Source organism: Urocampus carinirostris, chromosome 14 (genome assembly GCF_059441175.1).
Source record: "Urocampus carinirostris isolate Australia breed hairy pipefish chromosome 14, RoL_Ucar_1.0, whole genome shotgun sequence".
Taxonomy (NCBI): Eukaryota; Metazoa; Chordata; class Actinopteri; order Syngnathiformes; family Syngnathidae; genus Urocampus; species Urocampus carinirostris.
The window spans coordinates 6,623,975-6,641,155 of NC_142362.1; the positions used below are offsets into that span (position 1 = coordinate 6,623,975).

A 17,181-nucleotide genomic window follows, 5' to 3' on the forward strand; every position below is an offset into this window, starting at 1 on the left:
CGGCAAAAAAAAGCCACCAGCTCGGTACCAGCTTGCAGCAACATCTGATCGGGGAATAATGGATCGTCTCATCTCATCTCATTGGCTGGCAACCAGTTCAGGGTGTCCCCTGCCCACTGCCCGGAGATGGCTGGGATGGGCTCCAGCCCCCCCGTGACCCTAATGAGGATAAGCGGTACGGCTAATGAGATGAGATAATGGATCGCGTCAGCTCGAGTGTACTAAACATTTTGCTGGACAAAACACCCCGAACCGTGTGCTCCAGTCTGTGGTTGCGCAAAGCCCCGGGTATCAAGTCTGTGAATGTATGCTAGGCCCCTCTTTTCTTCTATCATATAGCAATGGGATTACTGGGCCCAAAGGCATTTGAGTGCTACACACATGTGAAAAGTGCCAGCCCCAGCGTTGTCTTTGTCCAGGTTTTTCACCGGCTGTGTGTTGCAGCATGCAGACTGGTGATAAAACCGTGATTCCTGTGCCGTTTCTTTATAAAACTCACCCAAATGGGAGCATTTTAAAGGAACCGCTTGTAGGTCAAGCAGGAAGCAATTTTTACATGTCGGAAGAAGATTAGAGCGAGTCGGCCAGTGGTTCTCAACTTTTTGTGAGCTGAGGCACACTTTATTCGTTGAAAAATCTCGAGGCTGACCTCCTGTAGAAAAGATTAACGAATGTACTAGTATTATTATAATAGAGTAATATATCGTGTTCTAAGGGATGGGCAGGGCACCCGTATGATGCGGCAGGGGTAAACCAGCGAAAGTGTGTTGTGTCACTGTTTAAGTCAATCATTATTAAGACTATTTGGTGGCCATATTTACCCAAATAAAATACATATGTTAAAATATTACCCGTGATAGTAGGAGCAAGTACTCACACGAGGCTCTCATGATGGTTCCAAGAGGAAAAAGAGACCGCCCCCAGGGGGCGTGGTTTATTTCACGTCAGTGAAAACATTAAACACATAAACACGACTTCAAAATAAGAGAATATAAGATTGATAAACGTACAAGAGATGCAATTAGACTGATTATTGAAACGTTACTTCATATATGTGTGTGTGTATGAGAAACATTGTTTTTATATTATATTTAGTAATATAAAAACAAGCTAATTACCTTGAGACAGAAATTCAAGAGATTTACATTGAAAACCTGACAGTCACCCTGACCAGAGTGACATGGCTGCTTTCTTGTTCATCCGGAGGGACGAAAGCATGACCAACCTCACTTGGGCATTTGGGTTGGCCATGGTCAATTTTTTGTTTTTTGCTACTTTTTCCTTTTTTATTTTCCTTGTTTTTGTATACATGTTCGTCTTGCTGTCGGTCACCCCTCTCTAGGGATATGACCAAGGTAGATAGATGGATAGAATTATAATATTCAGTCCAAGTTTCCTTTTTTAATGTCCAAAACAGTCTATCATGTTGACAAAATCAATATGTTCTTGTTAAGGTGTCTTAATGTGCACACTATCGCTCAAGATGTATGATACAAAAATCACTTAAAAACTAATTTTGTTTATATTGCTCTAGCACCCCCGCGACCCTAATGAGGATAAGCGGTGCAGATAATGGATGGATATTTTCCTTTATTGCATTTTTTTCCCCTTTACTTTCACAGTATGTAATATACATAACAGGGTTGCGTAGGGTTACTTTAACTGGATTACTTTCAATTACTTTTGGATTACTCCAATACCAAATATGCTAATAAAAGACAAAAGAAACTAAATATGAATAAAATTACTAAATTTTGTGCAGGCTCGGGGAGTAACGGAATACATGGAACAGCAAAAATGATGTTGACAAGCTGTTTGGATTTATTTTCATTTTGTTTCTGTCGCATTCTATGTTAGTTTTGCCGGAGATCAAAGAGATCAAAGCCAGGAGAGAAAGCTTACCACGTGTTGTGAGTCATCATTTGATTCATATTTAGTTTCTTTTGTCTTTTATTAGCATATTTGGTATTGGAGAAATCCAAGTCATTGAAAGTAATCCAGTTAAAGTAACCCTACCCAACCCTGTGTGTATATATATATATCTATTGCCGTATAATTTCATCCTGAGGGGGTTAAAGTCTAAAAATAACCTATGGTAAACAAAATCTGTCAACTTGGTTTATCTCCAATTATTTTTACAATTGAATACTCTATAATGCATTAAAACCGGAGAACAAACCCTTTTGCGCTTTTTTACTAAGCCATTTCACCTATGTGCCGATATTAAACATTAAACTATTATTAAAACAAAGGTCGACAAGAGCAGACTTTATGTCCAATTAGCATTTAGAACAGAGGAGACGATGCAAATCAGTGAAAAGTGAACCACATTTTAGTGAGGGTTCACTGTAAATACATATTCTGAAAGAGAAAAAAACGTCATGAAATGGGGAAATAAGCCTTAAAATGAGCAATGAGCCCTGTAAGTGGAACAGTTAAATGTAAATGTTCTGCATTCATATAGCGCTTTTCAAGTCAATGAAGACCTCCCAAAGTGCTTTACAATGTGCTTCACACTTACCCATTCACGCACACTACCTGCTATCGGGGGACATTAGGGGTTCAGTGTCTCTTTGACATCAATCGCCCACAATGGCAACCTAGCTAAAACCGATCTGAGACATCTGTGTACGGAAGCCTAGCTAGAATGGATCTTTGCCATCTATGGCTGTCTAGCCAGTATGTATCTTTGACATTGAGAACTATCAATGGCAACCTAGCTAGATTCGATCTTTGGCATCTATAGCCGTGGGTGGCAGCCTAGCAAGAATAGGTCTTTGAGGTCTGTAGCAGTCCTAGCTTAAATGTAAATTGACGCTTTAAGCTCTCTAATTCAGCCTAGGCTAGAATTTGTCTTCCAGATCATTAACTGTCCATTGCAACCTAGCTAGAATAGATGATTGCATCTATTTTAGCTAGGTTTTACCTACAAAATATCACAAAAAATACTTGGGACTGGAAAGGAAATAGAAATTTTGGGAGGCAGTGTAAATTTCGACATTCAAAAATGATTTTGCTGCACTACCACCTCATCGGTTATAATAGCCCTAAAGTGGAAGAATACTACTGTTGACATCAAATATTCGCCCAACGGCATAGTCTTTGTTAACAACTATTTATTTGGAGTCATTAATTGGACGATATCCCACGGCACGCCAAACAAGGCCTCACGGCACACAATAGTTTAATCTCTCTGGGGTTAAACTATTGTTGACTACGCACGCACAATACTGGAATTATTATCCTTGCTAATTTTGGAAGCATTTCTTTTTGTCAGAGACCAGAAACGGAGACAGGACCCACTTGCGTTCGTTTCTCTCAGTTTTATTGAGAAGGAGGAAAAAGGCTTGCACCCATGATCCGGTGATTGTCTGTCATGGGTATCAGATCGCTCGGAACGCGGAAGTGGCACTTCCGTGGCGAGCGAAGGCACTGTCAAGAGCGGGAAAAACGGATCGATGGCCGGGACGGAGGAGCAAAAACGTCATCAAGTTCAGAAAAGGGGTCGGAGCCGGGAATCAAACAGGAATCAGGACAGGAGAAAGTCAGGCTTGTCTAGCAGGAGCTGAGGTTCGCAGACGGACTGACAATGGTTGACAGGAAGATGGGGGTTTAAAAAGAGATAGGCAGCCAATCAGCGTCCCTATCAGTAATCATGACACTTTTCTTAATTTAGCATTCAAGTAAAGATTCTTCTGAAGAATATTTCTGCACAAGGTTTCTTCATGTTTTTGACCATTTTCTGTTTGTCTTCCAGCGGAAGAAATCATCCAAAATGGAGGTGAAAACATCACTTCTAGACAACATGATTGGGGTGGGGGACATGGTCCTCCTGGAACCCTTGTCTGAAGACTCTTTCCTTGAAAACCTGAGAAAGCGCTTTGACCACAATGAAATTTATGTAAGTACCTTTTTCATTTTCCATTCATATATGGAGATTTCTTGTAAAGATGAAATATTTTATGAAAATGGAACTATCACAGATAGACATCTTGCAGAATTTAACAAATGAGAACGGGTCTCATTTATTACGTTTCCTCTATCCCGATTTTCGAAGTCTTCGTTCGGTTTGGAAATTTCGGAATTTTGTTTGGCTATTTGCATACTCGGCAGCCAATCAGAAGCCTGCATCGAATAACTTCGTGGTTCCAGACTTTCCCGAGCGTTAAAAGGTCATGCATTTGCATATAGACGCGCAGCGAACACAAAAAAAATGGAGTAGTCGTTAGGAATCAAGCCAAAACCTCTGCCTCAGAAGAAAGTTTCAAAAGAAGCCGACAAAATTGATGACGCGACAAAACGTAAACGTACATTAAAAGCATGGTGGAAAGAGGAGTTCACGTGGCTTGTAGCAGACGACGCAACGCAAACATTGCGTGACTGAAGATGAGTTAATACAGATACATACAGGTTCCAGAAAAAACGCCAACTTGAATTCATTTGATGTCTCCATTTGAACATGTAGAAGCTTTGAGATTATACGCGGAAGAAAATCAAAACCGTGTCCTAGTGGGAATAGAGCTGCGTCTTAAGAAAATATCGAGTGCACCGCTATAGCTAGGATTGCCGCATGAGTTGACATGATCCCTCAGGCGTTGTGAGCTCACGGCAACCGGAGTGGAGGTGGAATCATCACAGCTGATGTCTACAGCAGCCAGACAGTCTGAGAATGAAGCTCGGTCTCCATTTTGAAACATAGAAATAGTTAGGGAAATCCTTTGCTTGGAGAAAACTGGCCTCTGTCACGTTATTCACATATCAGTGTTCTGGTTTGCCAGCGTCCCTGCGTCCTAGACGCATCATTTTTGCTGGGGACGCATAGTCTCAAATCAACTTTTTTGACACAAAATTGTCATTATCATTTTTTAACAAAGATTTACCGCACTCCAAACTTTTCGTCAGGAAGATCCGCCATTTTTGTTTTGGTCTCGCGGTTCGAGTTTTCGTCCGCACGCCGATCTCCAGTTCGAGTTGTGTAGTGAAAGTCCGTCTCTTTTTCGGCTCAACTCATTAAAGATCGTCTCTCAGACGGCTCACTTACTTTGCTTTGATGCATTATATTACGAATGATGATGTTGTATAAAGAAGTTAAGAAAAAAAGGAAGTATAAAAGGAGAAAATGAAAAAAGACAGGTTTGTGGTGATCCCTTTTAATCAGTATATTACCAACAATAATTTAATGCAGAAAATGAATTGTAGTTTAGCCACAGCGGAGTGGATGACGTCACACGCTAGGCCAAAAGTTCGACGTCCCTGCAGCAGATGGAAATCTTTGTGCCCAGGGTTACACCACATCGTGTTCAAGTAGCTAGCGAGTCCGCTTCCTCTCTGCTTCCTGCAGGCTTTTGTGTCTGTCTAATGGCGCTGGGTAGCTCCACGTTAGCGTCCGGGATGCTAGACGTGAGCCACGTTTCCGTAAAACACAGCAAACTGCACTCCCTGTACGCTTTGATGTTTTTCACCAGCACAGCCAGTTGGTCGGTCTTATTTGGTAGAGAGTTCACATTTACCATGATTACGGACGGTACCGAAGACTTATAACGCCGCTAGCCGCTTAGCTAGTCTCAGCTCTGCAGCGCAAGGAGTTGATTCCTCGAATAAACGCATTTTTATGCGTTAAAACCCATAACCATAGGATAAAAGTAATCCAAAGTGTAGTTGTCAAACGGGACGAAAAACACCGAAGATAGAAGCGGACACTTAAAACGATAAATCACAAAAAGAGCGAAATAACACGGACCTGCTGAAAAGGCTGCCGCTCGTGGCGGCGCCTATGATGTTAACATGATATATGTTGACACACGGTAGCTCTTCCTGTTGTCTCAAATTCATGCGCCTTATAGTGTGTTGCGCCATATGTATGGAAATAATATGGCTAAGGACTATTGTTGGGGGAGCGGTGGTATCTTATAGTGTGAAAAATGTTATATTTTCAGTGATGATTGACATTTTTATACGGTAGTTCGAGTCGTGCATAACTGGTCATCAAAACCTTTCAGCAGCGTTTGATTGTAGTCGATTATAGACTCAGGACTTAAAAAGAGCCTAAAGCGTCCTCCTGTGTGCTATCGAACGAGGGGTTGTGGGAGGTTGATGCCACAGGCGAGGCCACGCTCCACTCCTCAATGAGGATTACGCAAGCGCCATTACCATGGACAGCAGAGAGAATGTTTCAGGTTGATGTGCGAAAGTGCTTTTCAGTTGGCAGGCTTTGTTGTGAGCGTAGGAGACGATGGCTGGTTATGCTCTCTGATAGATCAAGGGTTTGATTTTTTTTTCAGGACGTGGTGGCGACGTTATGTAAAAACTGTTTGCGTCATGGAAAGCTGCGGATGTTTTGATTAAGCTGACATTTTTTGAAAGCGGGGGGCCCCGCGGATCCTTAAGAACTCTTAAAAGGCATTCAATTAATAATAATGCTTTCATTGGCAGTAAAATGTCTTGAATCCGTTTTCCGGAAGTCTTAAAAATGTCAACTCATGAATAAGATTTACATTTGTTTGAACGTAAACGATTTACCGTAAATTCCGGACTATAGAGCGCACCTGATTATAAGCCGCACCCACCACATTTTAAGAGGAAAACCGATTTTGTACATACACAAGCCGCACCTGTATATACGCCGCATGCGCCCACATTTAATTATGTAACACAAACACAAAATTAACCCAAACCCGACTTCAAGTCCCGCGATTGAAACTAAATGTCCTTCATTAAAGTCCACAGTCCAAAAATCACAGCCGGCAAAATGAACGGAAAATGATATCGGTACTTAAGGTTTGATGCAGACCTGCAGAGTCCAGGTCCGGTTGAAAGTAATCGAAGGAAAAAAGTGTATATTTCCAAAGGTAAGGGTGGGAAAAATATATCAGATGAACACATTTACTGACTCAACTCCTTTTTCTTTAACCAACTTTTTACCCCCTCTTCTTTCCTTGTCTGTCCCTCACCTTTAGCGGTCCCCACTTAATCTCGGCACCCCACGTTTGTTCCGCCCCTCATTTTTCGTTCACCCGTATCAGAATAAGTGTCTAAAATAAATACAAATAAATACATTACAAAAATATACAGTTGCAAATACATATTATACATGGGTTACACATATTTACAAAGAAAGACGGTACACCGAGAGAGTTTTCAAAGCTTTAATAATAATAATATAGCTTTGACAGGGCAGTTAATGGTAGCAAAACTCGAGCGCCGCTAGCGGCCGTTAGAAAAATTACCTTATTTATATTACATTTGTTCATCGTATTTTCTGGACTAGGAGTAGCACGAGCCATTAAATGGATAACAAAGAAGAAAAATCGTATCATGTCTACCTCATGCCATGAGGCTCTTGAACTCCACCCGGGGGAGTAAAAGCCCACATTGAACCCCACCACCATATTTGCATATTACCCTATTTTATTACAGTGTGTATTATCTGTAGCACTATTTAACTATTTAATACTCTATTTTGGTATTCTATATCTTTTATTTTATGATTTTATTTTTCAACACAAGGAAACTGCTGGAAGTGTGAATTTCCCTACGGGGATAAATAAAGTATCTATCAATCTATCTAAGTCTCATTAGCTAACAAGACACATTTTGGGGGGAAACTTCATATGATTTTTTATTTATTTTTTTAACCACCAATTTGAAATAAATTATGCCTTGAGTACCCTCTGGCAGTTTAGTGTAAAAATAACTTCTTAAATGATGTACTGATAATGATAATAACATGATACCTTAACACATAAGTCACTCCAGGTTGAATAAGGTGAACCCCTGGCCAAATGAATGAAAGAAAATATGCAAATTATAGTCCACAAAATAGAGTAAGCAAGGGAAACAAAACGGTCCGGAGCCTTCACTCCGAAAATGCTGGTATACTCGTGATCCCAAGAGCCAAGAAGAAATCCGCAGGTTCGAGAGCGTTCTCCATTCGGGCCCTGGTGCTCTGGAATGCTCTTCCCCCTGAGATCTGCAACCTCAGTGGAAATGTTTAAATCTAAGCTTGAAACACACTTCTATTTGTTGGGTCTAAAGAGACCACTGATGTGTGGGAGAGCTATGAAAATTAGCTAACTCTAGAAGGAAATTCAGGCAAAGACTTGTTTAGTTTTTTTTTACAACTGCAGCTGGACAGGGAGGAGCGGATAATTTACCCGCTTTCGTGTCGCTGGCCACGCTCCTTCTGGCTTTTCCCCAGCCTGCCTTTGTGTTTTATTGAAACAAGAAGACTGGTATGTTGAGACTAAAGGCAAAAAAAACATCCCACCCTGGGGGTGGTCTTCACCTTCAAACAAAGACAGGAAGACTAAGAGACCCCAAAAGGGAACATCACAGTGATTAGAAATACACACCTTGAGCAAATACGTTTAAGCCTACTTTACACTATTCTATAGCATATGATTAACCTATATTTTATGTTGACAATATCTGTGTATTATTTTCCCTCATGTAGGGTTTAGATCAGGGGATGGTGTCATAAGTCTGTGGTTTGCAATAATCTGTGGTGTGTGCAGCCCTTTGAGACTCTTTGTGATTAAGGGCCAAACAAATAAACATGACTTGATTTAACTTGACTGTAGTATTCCAACAGGAAAGAAGTTTCGACTCCAAAAGATAAATGTGTTTTGCGAGCAGACTTTTACCGACAACCTTGCATGTTAAGGCTGCGCCTTAACCACTAATTGATTTGTGTTTTCAGTTTTACTTCAGGCATTGCAAGCCTCAACAACGTATTAGTGGTCCTTAGCTAAAAGCAGCCAAGACAAACAAAATTCATCCCATTGTTCATCAATTTTTGTCTTCATCCAAACGTTACCTCACCACCTTGTTGACCAATTTCTCTTTCACAGACTTACATTGGAAGTGTGGTGATCTCCATGAACCCCTACAGGTCGCTGCCTATCTTCAGCCCAGAGAAGGTGGAAGAGTATCGCAACAGAAACTTCTATGAACTCAGACCACACATGTGAGTACACTATTCATTTAGATAAGCAAAAACACATGCACTATGTCATAAACTTCATTCTATGTTTAGAAATGTTTATTTTATTACACAAATTAAAGGTGGCCGCCGTCTTACTACTACAGAAGCCCAAATGACAAAGGTATATTGTCTCGGTGGTGCTTCTAGCACTTAACGGCAATTTATATTCGACATCTACAGTGTTCTCGTTTTCCCGCGTCCCTGCGTCCTAGACGCATTATTTTTGCTGGGGACGCATCGTGTCAAATCAACGTCCCCGGGACGCAACTTTTTTGACACGAAATTGTCGTTCTCATTTTTTAACAAAGATTTACCGTACTCCAAACTTTTCGTGAGGCAGATCCGCCATTGTTGTTTTGGTCCCGCGGTTCGAGTTTTCGTCTGCACGCCGATCTCCAGTTCGAGTTGTGTAGCTCATTTTGCGCTTTTCTCACTGTTGTCTTGCGGACAGAATTTAAACCATCGGTGGGCCTGATCTGGCCCGCGGGCCGCCTGTTTGACACCTGTGCTTTAAGGCATGTTAACTTGCTATTGTTCAGCCGCATCGATCGTCAAAAGGTATTGCACATCCAGGGTTGGGTAGGGTTACTTTAACTTGATTACTTTCAATTACTTTTGGATTACTCCAATACCAAATATGCTAATAAAAGACAAAAGAAACTAAATATGAATAAAATGACTAAATTTTGTGCAGGATTGGGGAGTAACGGAATACATGGAACGGCAAAAAATGATGTTGGCGAGCTGTTTGGATTTATTTTCATTTTGTTTCTGTGGCATTTTATGTTCGTTTTGCCAGAGATCAAAGCCAGGAGAGAAAGCTTACCACGTGTTGTGAGTCAGCATTTGATTCATATTTAGTTTCTTTTGTCTTTTATTAGCATATTTGGTTTTGGAGTCATCCAAAAGTCATTGAAAGTAATCCAGTTAAAGTAACCCTACCCAACCATGTGCACATCTCAGTCAGTTCAGATTATCAGAGTGCACTTGAAGACAAGTCGAGTGGCAGTGGGGAGGGACCAGAAGGGCACTTAAGTCCGCCTGGAGCTCCCCTGGCCGTTCAGCTTTTTGGCAGACCATCTGTCCAGTAGCAACCTTACGTCAGCGGTTCTGGGAGCTCGCCAAGACCAAACAAAGCCCGTCACTCCTCAATTAGGCGACCGTGTCTTTGCTCTGCAGCCCTCAAAAGGTAGATTAAGAAAAGGGTGGAATACCAATGTCCCAGAGTCACTGTCCATGAGACAAATGTGATCATTTTGCTTCAATTCAGCCTTTTGCAATGCTCTTTTGCAATACCCTATTGACAAAACCGGTTCATCTGTGAAAAGTGTACAAGTAAAATTCATGCAAATGTGATGCGCCCTTCCAGGTTGCACAGTTCATGTCCCTTCGGAGATATTACAGGGCATTCAGTGAAAAGTTTCGAAACTGTGTCTGATTTTAGGCTTTCAGTTACAGCGATTGGCCCTTGTGTTAGTTAATGACATATAATTACAGTGGAACCTCGGTTCTCGACCATAATCTGTTCCAGAACCCTGTCCGAAAACCGATTAGTTCAATCACCGAAATCGTTTTTCCCATTAAAAGTAATGTAAATCATTTTTAATCCGTTCCAACACCCTGAATGTTTACCATGAACTTAAACATGAAGCTAGCCCAGGCTATTGGTACGTTCGCGTTAGCGTAATCTTCCGTACGAAAGATTACGCTAACATGAACGTGTAAAAATAAAAAAATCTGGTCGTTTACACGTCATTTAGCACCCGGGTCTCCACAACAAGTGGCTAGCGCTTCATTGGAAATGGGGCTCCGTTACAACACCTTGAATGTTTTACGTACACAAAGCTAACCCAGGCTAATCGTACGTTCGCGTTATCGTAATCTTCCGTACGAAAGATTACGCTAACATGAACGTGTAAAAATAAACAAAGGGTAAAGAAAAGAATTATGAATAGGATTTCTTACCTTTTTGGTGCTCAGCAGAAGCCATGCTGTATGTATGGCAAGATCGGAAACTTGCACACTTTCTTCATATTTTGCCATTATTTCTTTCTTAAATGCAATAGTTGTACGCACTACTCTTCTTTTTTCAACTTGTAGCAACTTAGCTGCTTGCACCGACCTTCTTCAGAGGCATAATTAGGGGCTAAAACACTTGGTACACCTATATTAAAAGCAAAAGCAAAACGAAACACGTCCGCACGTGATAACAGTTCTTCACGAGAGGTGGGGTCAATCTACACGATCTACACCCGTACGCCGCTCAGCATAGCACCCTAGCGTACCGGCGTTCGAACTCCGATTATTTGATAGAACAGCGAAACAAGAATTTCTCGAAATTTTTGGTCGAGAACCGATTTGTTCGAACTGAGAGGCGTTCGAAAACCGAGGTTCCACTGTACAGTCGTAGTGGGGATCGTAAGGTTAAATTGTTGTATGGCAATTAGCTAATGCGTTCCGAGCCCTCAGTAAAATAAAATAAAATGGTATACAGGTATGTAACAAAATAGTATGTACTAAGTACTTCAGTTTGACAGGACTGGGTTTAAATAGAGACAGGGAGCCAATCAGAACCCGCAGACAAAAACGGTAAATAAAAATTCACTTTAAAGGGTTTTTCTTTAGCTAGCCATCGGATTATCGAAAAGATCTTTCATCTGTTTTCCAGATACAACTGTCTTGAAAACAAAGTTTAAGAGATTAAACCCGTCTCTTCAATTTAATTCGTCAATTCATTATTGGTTAAAATAATTTATCGACCCCTAAACTCGCTACTCAAGTTACGTTTCAGTATTGCTAAACTACGCTAAACATTAATATAGACAGGGTTGGGTAGGGTTACTTTGACTGGATTACTTTCATTTACTTTTGGATTATGCTGATAAAAAACAAAAGAAACTAAATATGAATAAAATGATGACTCACAACACGTGGTAAGCTTTCTCTCCTGGCTTTGATCTCTTTGATCTCCGGCAAAACGAACATAAAATGCGACGGAAACAAAATGAAAATCAATCCAAACAGCTTGCCAACATCATTTTTGCCGTTCCATGTATTCCGTTACTCCCCAAACCTGCACAAAATTTAGTCATTTTATTTATATTTAGTTTCTTTTGTCTTTTATTAGCATATATGGTATTGGAGTATTCCAAAAGTAAATGAAAGTAATCCAGTTAAAGTAACCCTACCCAACCCTGGACGTGACTTGGGCTGGTACAGCGGAGTTAGCGGGTGGATGCAGAAGGGGCGGGCGTCAGATTCAAATTATTTTAAAACGTGTGAGGATTTTCACGTCTAAGTCAAGTCATGTTTATTTGTATAGCCCTTAATCACAAGGAGTCTCAGATGTCATTATTCTTAATATGGGTACCAATTGTAATTGTTATGACCATATTTCTCAGGAAGGGTAACCGTGTATGCCACCATATTTCTCGATAATTGCAAGCTTTGCAAAATACCTTATTGTGTTATACTAACAAAGCACATGGTATTCTGAACTGAAAGAAAAGATAAAAAGGCATTGTGGGATGGAGTTCAGCCAAAGGCAAATCAGCATCTTCATGATGCCGGGACGCAAACCAATAGCTGACCAGCTTCTTGTACGATATTGAGCATAGCAGACAGGATCTTGGAGTGTAACTCAACGTATTCACAAACACTGTATAGTTTGAGTTTCATAATAATTTGTTTTTGACGTTGTATAGTAGGTAAAATGTCCTAACCAGAGACTGAAATAATATCATATCATATTGTGAAAACAGGGCAGCACGGCGGGGCAGTGGCATAGCGTGTGTGCGGCACAGTTCTGAGGTCATGAGATCAAACCTCCTGTGTGGAGTTTGCATGTTCTCCCCGTGCTTGCGTGGGTTTCCTCCCACATTCCAAAAACATGCATGTTAGGTTCATTGGCTGGTCCAAATTGTCCCTAGGTGTGAATGAGCGAGTGAATTGTCTGTCCCTGTGTTCCCTGCGACTGGCTGGCAACCGGTTCGGGGTGTCCCCTGCCCACTGCCCGAGGATGGCTGGGATGGGCTCCAAAACCCCCGGGACCCTACTGAGGATAAGCGGTGCAGATGATGGATGGATGGATTGTGAAAACACTAAGGTTCCTGGGGCTTTACTGTAGTTGTTGTTATTGTTTGGTAATATGTCTGCATTCTGTCGCAAGCATCAGCGTGCAGTTGCCCGTCATCCAGATTATGTCTTGTGTAATAAGACCAGGCTTCTGTGTTCGAGGCTCTTCTGTAAAACATCAAGTCAAAGGATGATGGTTTCAATATGCTCCATAATTTGATCTTAATCCTCTCCGCCAGGCCATCTGGGTAAAGCTTTGTGGCTTGGCATTCGTCGGCTCAATCTGATGTTGAAAATTTAAGAAAGGCTTGACTGTTGAGGTTGTGTTTTTCATTGATGGCTTTTTTGATCCATAGTTTCACAATATTGACCTCTCAAAGGGTTATTCACCAGCTTTTGACACAATAGTTATAGTCAACGTTATTTAAAAGAAAAATAACTAGCAACATATAGCTAGTTTTTCATGTTTCTCTCTTAAGAATGCACCAGTGCTCTAAAAGTATATGTCATTTGTGTGCAGGGTCGGGTAGGCTTACTTTATCTTGATTACCGTAAATTCCGGACTATAAGCCGCTACTTTTTTCCCAAATGTTTAGCCCTGCGGTTTATTCAGTGAAGCGGCCAATTTATGAAATTTTTCTAACGGTAAGATTTAGAACGGTGGAATAAGTGCGCCGAGGTGGACTGCATCCTCATAGTTTACGTTCAAATTGTACGTATGACAAAGGTTCTTTCCTATGATGAGGAAGACGCCCTTGATGGCAACAGTTATAAGGAGAAAGATGAGGACGGTTTACCGTGAATTTCGCAATTGCGGTACGGCTTTTTTTTAACAGCTACGCTTGATGCGTAACGAGCGTGTTGGTAGTAGCGTGTTGCTACCTGTCACAGGCACGGTTTGGGATGAAAGTTATATTATTATTATTAAAACTTTGAAAACTCTCTCGGTGTACTGTCTTTCTTCGTAAATATGTGTAACCATGTATAATATGTATTTGCAACTGTATATTTTTGTTGTATTTATTTTAGAGACTTTTTGTGATATGTTTTCTAAAGAAGGGGCGGAGCAAACGCGGGCTGACGGGAAGTGGGGTGAAGCTGAGTTAAATCTCTTTGTTGTTGCAGCGGACAATAGTGGATATTTATTTTTCCCACCCTTAACTTTGGAAATATACCGGTACATTTTTTTCATTGGATTACTTTTAACAAGACCCGGACTTTAAAGGGCTGCATTAAATTGTAACTACCGGTATCATTTTCCGTTCATGTTGCCGACTGCGGTGATTGCATTGTGTACTATAGCTATCGTCACGATCACGGCACCTAAAGTCAGATTCGGGATAAACTTGTGACTGTGTTACATGTTACAATGTGGGCTCATGCGGCCTATATAGAGGTGCGGCTTGTGTAAGGACAAAACCAGTAAAGCCTGTAAAATGTGGTGCGTCCGGTGCGCTCTATAGTCCGGATTTTACGATACTTTCAATTACTTTTGGATGACTCCAATACCAAATATGCTAATAAAAGACAAAAGAAACTAAATATGAATAAAATGATGACTCACAACACGTGGTAAGCTTTCTCTCCTGGCTTTGATCTCTTCGATCTCCGTCAAAACTAACATAAAATGCGACAGAAACAAAATGAAAATCAATCCAAACAGCTTGCCAACATCATTTTTGCCGTTCCGTGTATTCCGTTACTCCCCAAGCCTGCACAAAATTGAGTAATTTTATTCATATTGAGTTTCTTTTGTCTTTTATTAGCATATTTGGTATTGGAGTAATCCAAAAGTAATTGAAAGTAATCAAGTTAAAGTAACCCTACCCAACACTGCTTGTGTGTCAAACCACACAGCGTTCCCACTGTTCCCATCAAAGCTATTTCACAATAAATTCAATTGGAATGTCATTATAAAAACATACTTTGTGTAATAAGATTGAAGGCACGTCCAAATCAGTCCCTGCTCGTATATAACATTCTAGTTAGGGTTGCTTTCCCATTTGCCAAATGTGACGCAGTTTTCTTTTGTTACTGTGCCAAGGGCTACCAGTTTAATGTGCTTTTCCATCCATCCATTATCTGCACCGCTTATCCTCAGTAGGGTCGCGGGGGTGTTGGAGCCCATCCCAGCTATCTTCGAGCACTGGGCAGGGGACACCCTGAACTGGTTGCCAGCCAATCGCAGGGCACACAGAGACTGACAACTCACTCGCTTATTCATACCTAGGGACAATTTGGTTAGGCCAATCAACCTGACGTGCATGTTTTTGGAATGTGGGAGGAAACCGGAGTGCCCGGAGGAAACCCACGCAAGCAGGGGGAGAACATGCAAACTCCACACAGGAGGTTCGATCTCATGACCTCGGAACTGTGCCGCACACGCGCTAACCACTGTGCCGCCATGCTGCTTTTAGACAATAGCAAGCTATTATGTTAATACTACGTTGTTACTATGTTAATACCAGGTTCAGGATTCGTTCGGAAATCCTTGACAATGCTTGAATTTTAATGTTGTCATATATTGAAAAGTGCTTGAAGTTTGGGTGAAGTAAATGCTTGAAATTTTTGCATGTTTACATAAGTCTTCTTAAAAATGACGCTGACACTGCTCTCTGGCAGCTTTGCTTTGCCATTCCATCTCTTTTTCCTTTGTTAATAATGGCAAGTGGCATTAGTTTGTACGGCATTGTCCTATGATGCATTTTTCTTGCCTACGAGTGGAGCCCAAGAGGATAGATACACATAAACAGGGAACTTTATTATCGGCCATGCAAAAAATGAAGGTAGTGTTTCCCTTTGGTAAATTGTAATGGGAATAAGTTAATGTTACTGAAACTGTAAGTTACATATTCACGTAATTCTACGCTTTTTTGGGGAAATTTTTGTCTATAAATTATTTACTCACATATTGTTCGGATCAACAAATATCTTCGAGATGTATTAATGGTACGGGAAAAAGTGGCTTCAAAAGTCCCTAAAATTGCTTGAATTTGGCCATGAACCCTGCAGGTTGTAATTATCAGTAGGGGTAAAATATGCTATCTTAACTACCAACACATAATCCTCGTATAAAGATAGATACTTTATTTATCCCCGTAGGGAAATTCGTACTTCCAGCAGTATCCTTTTGTTGATTATTAACAGATTAACAGGATGGCCTCGGGGTGCTGTGTTGTAGTTTAGCAACAGCTGAGTGAATGACGTCACACGCTAGGCCAAAAGTTCAATGTCCCGGCAGCAGATGGAAATCTTTGTGCCCAGGGTTACACCACCTCGTGTCCACGTAGATAAGCGAGTCCGCCTCCTCTCCGCTTCCCGCAGGCGTTCGTGTCTCTGTCTGCCCTAGCAGCGCTGAGGCCGGGTAGCTCCACGCTAGCGTCCGGGATGCTAAACGTGAGCCACGTTTCCGTAAAACACAGAAACTGCACTCCCTGTACGCTTTGATGTTTTTCACCAGCACAGCCATTTAGTGGGTCTTATTTGGTAGAGAGTTCACATTTTCCATGATTACGGACGGTACCGAAGGCTTATATCGCCGCTAGCCGCTTAGCCTTCACCTTAGCTCCGGCTCTGCAGCCACGATAGGGCCACCTCATCACGCCGGCACGAGAATTCTTCAGGGTAAGGAGTTGATTCCTTGAATAAACGCCCTTTTGTGCGTTAAAACCCATAACCATAGGATCGAAAGTAATCCAAAGTGTAGTTGTCAAACAGGACGAAAAACACCAAAGTTGGAAGCAGACAATGAAAACAATAAATCACAAAAAGAGAGTAATTAATAATTATAAAATAAACTCTAATTTTTTAAATAATTTTGGAAGCATTTATCATGCTAGTTAGAAAACAAATTTTCTAGAACATGCAGTATGTTACTTGACATGTTTGTATAGCCTAAATGCATAGTTCTCACAAAAAAAAATTGATTTCCACTAGCAGGAAGGTCTTACTAAAGAATACATGCAACTAAAATTACTGTAAATTCCGGACTATAAGCCGCTACTTTTTTCCCCAAATGTTCAGCCCTTATTCAGTGAAGCGGCCAATTTATGTAATTTTTCTTACGGCTACCAGCGGCGCTGGAGTATAAAAGGTAAGATTAAGACCAGCAGAATATGTGCGCC

The 17,181-nt window shown here is 41.1% G+C and overlaps 1 protein-coding gene across 5 annotated transcripts in view; it reads left to right on the forward strand.

Annotated features, from left to right (window-relative positions):
• Positions 1–17,181, forward strand: part of myo1b (myosin IB) — a 141,067-nt gene that overhangs the window by 15,245 nt on the left and 108,641 nt on the right. For all 5 annotated transcript variants that reach the window (XM_088352384.1, XM_088352385.1, XM_088352387.1 and 2 more), the window contains exons 2-3: positions 3,758–3,901; positions 8,850–8,965. In XM_088352384.1, the coding sequence (XP_088208510.1) occupies positions 3,776–3,901; positions 8,850–8,965 (242 nt within the window). In that variant the 5' untranslated portion in view covers positions 3,758–3,775. The remainder of the gene's footprint in view (positions 1–3,757; positions 3,902–8,849; positions 8,966–17,181) is intronic.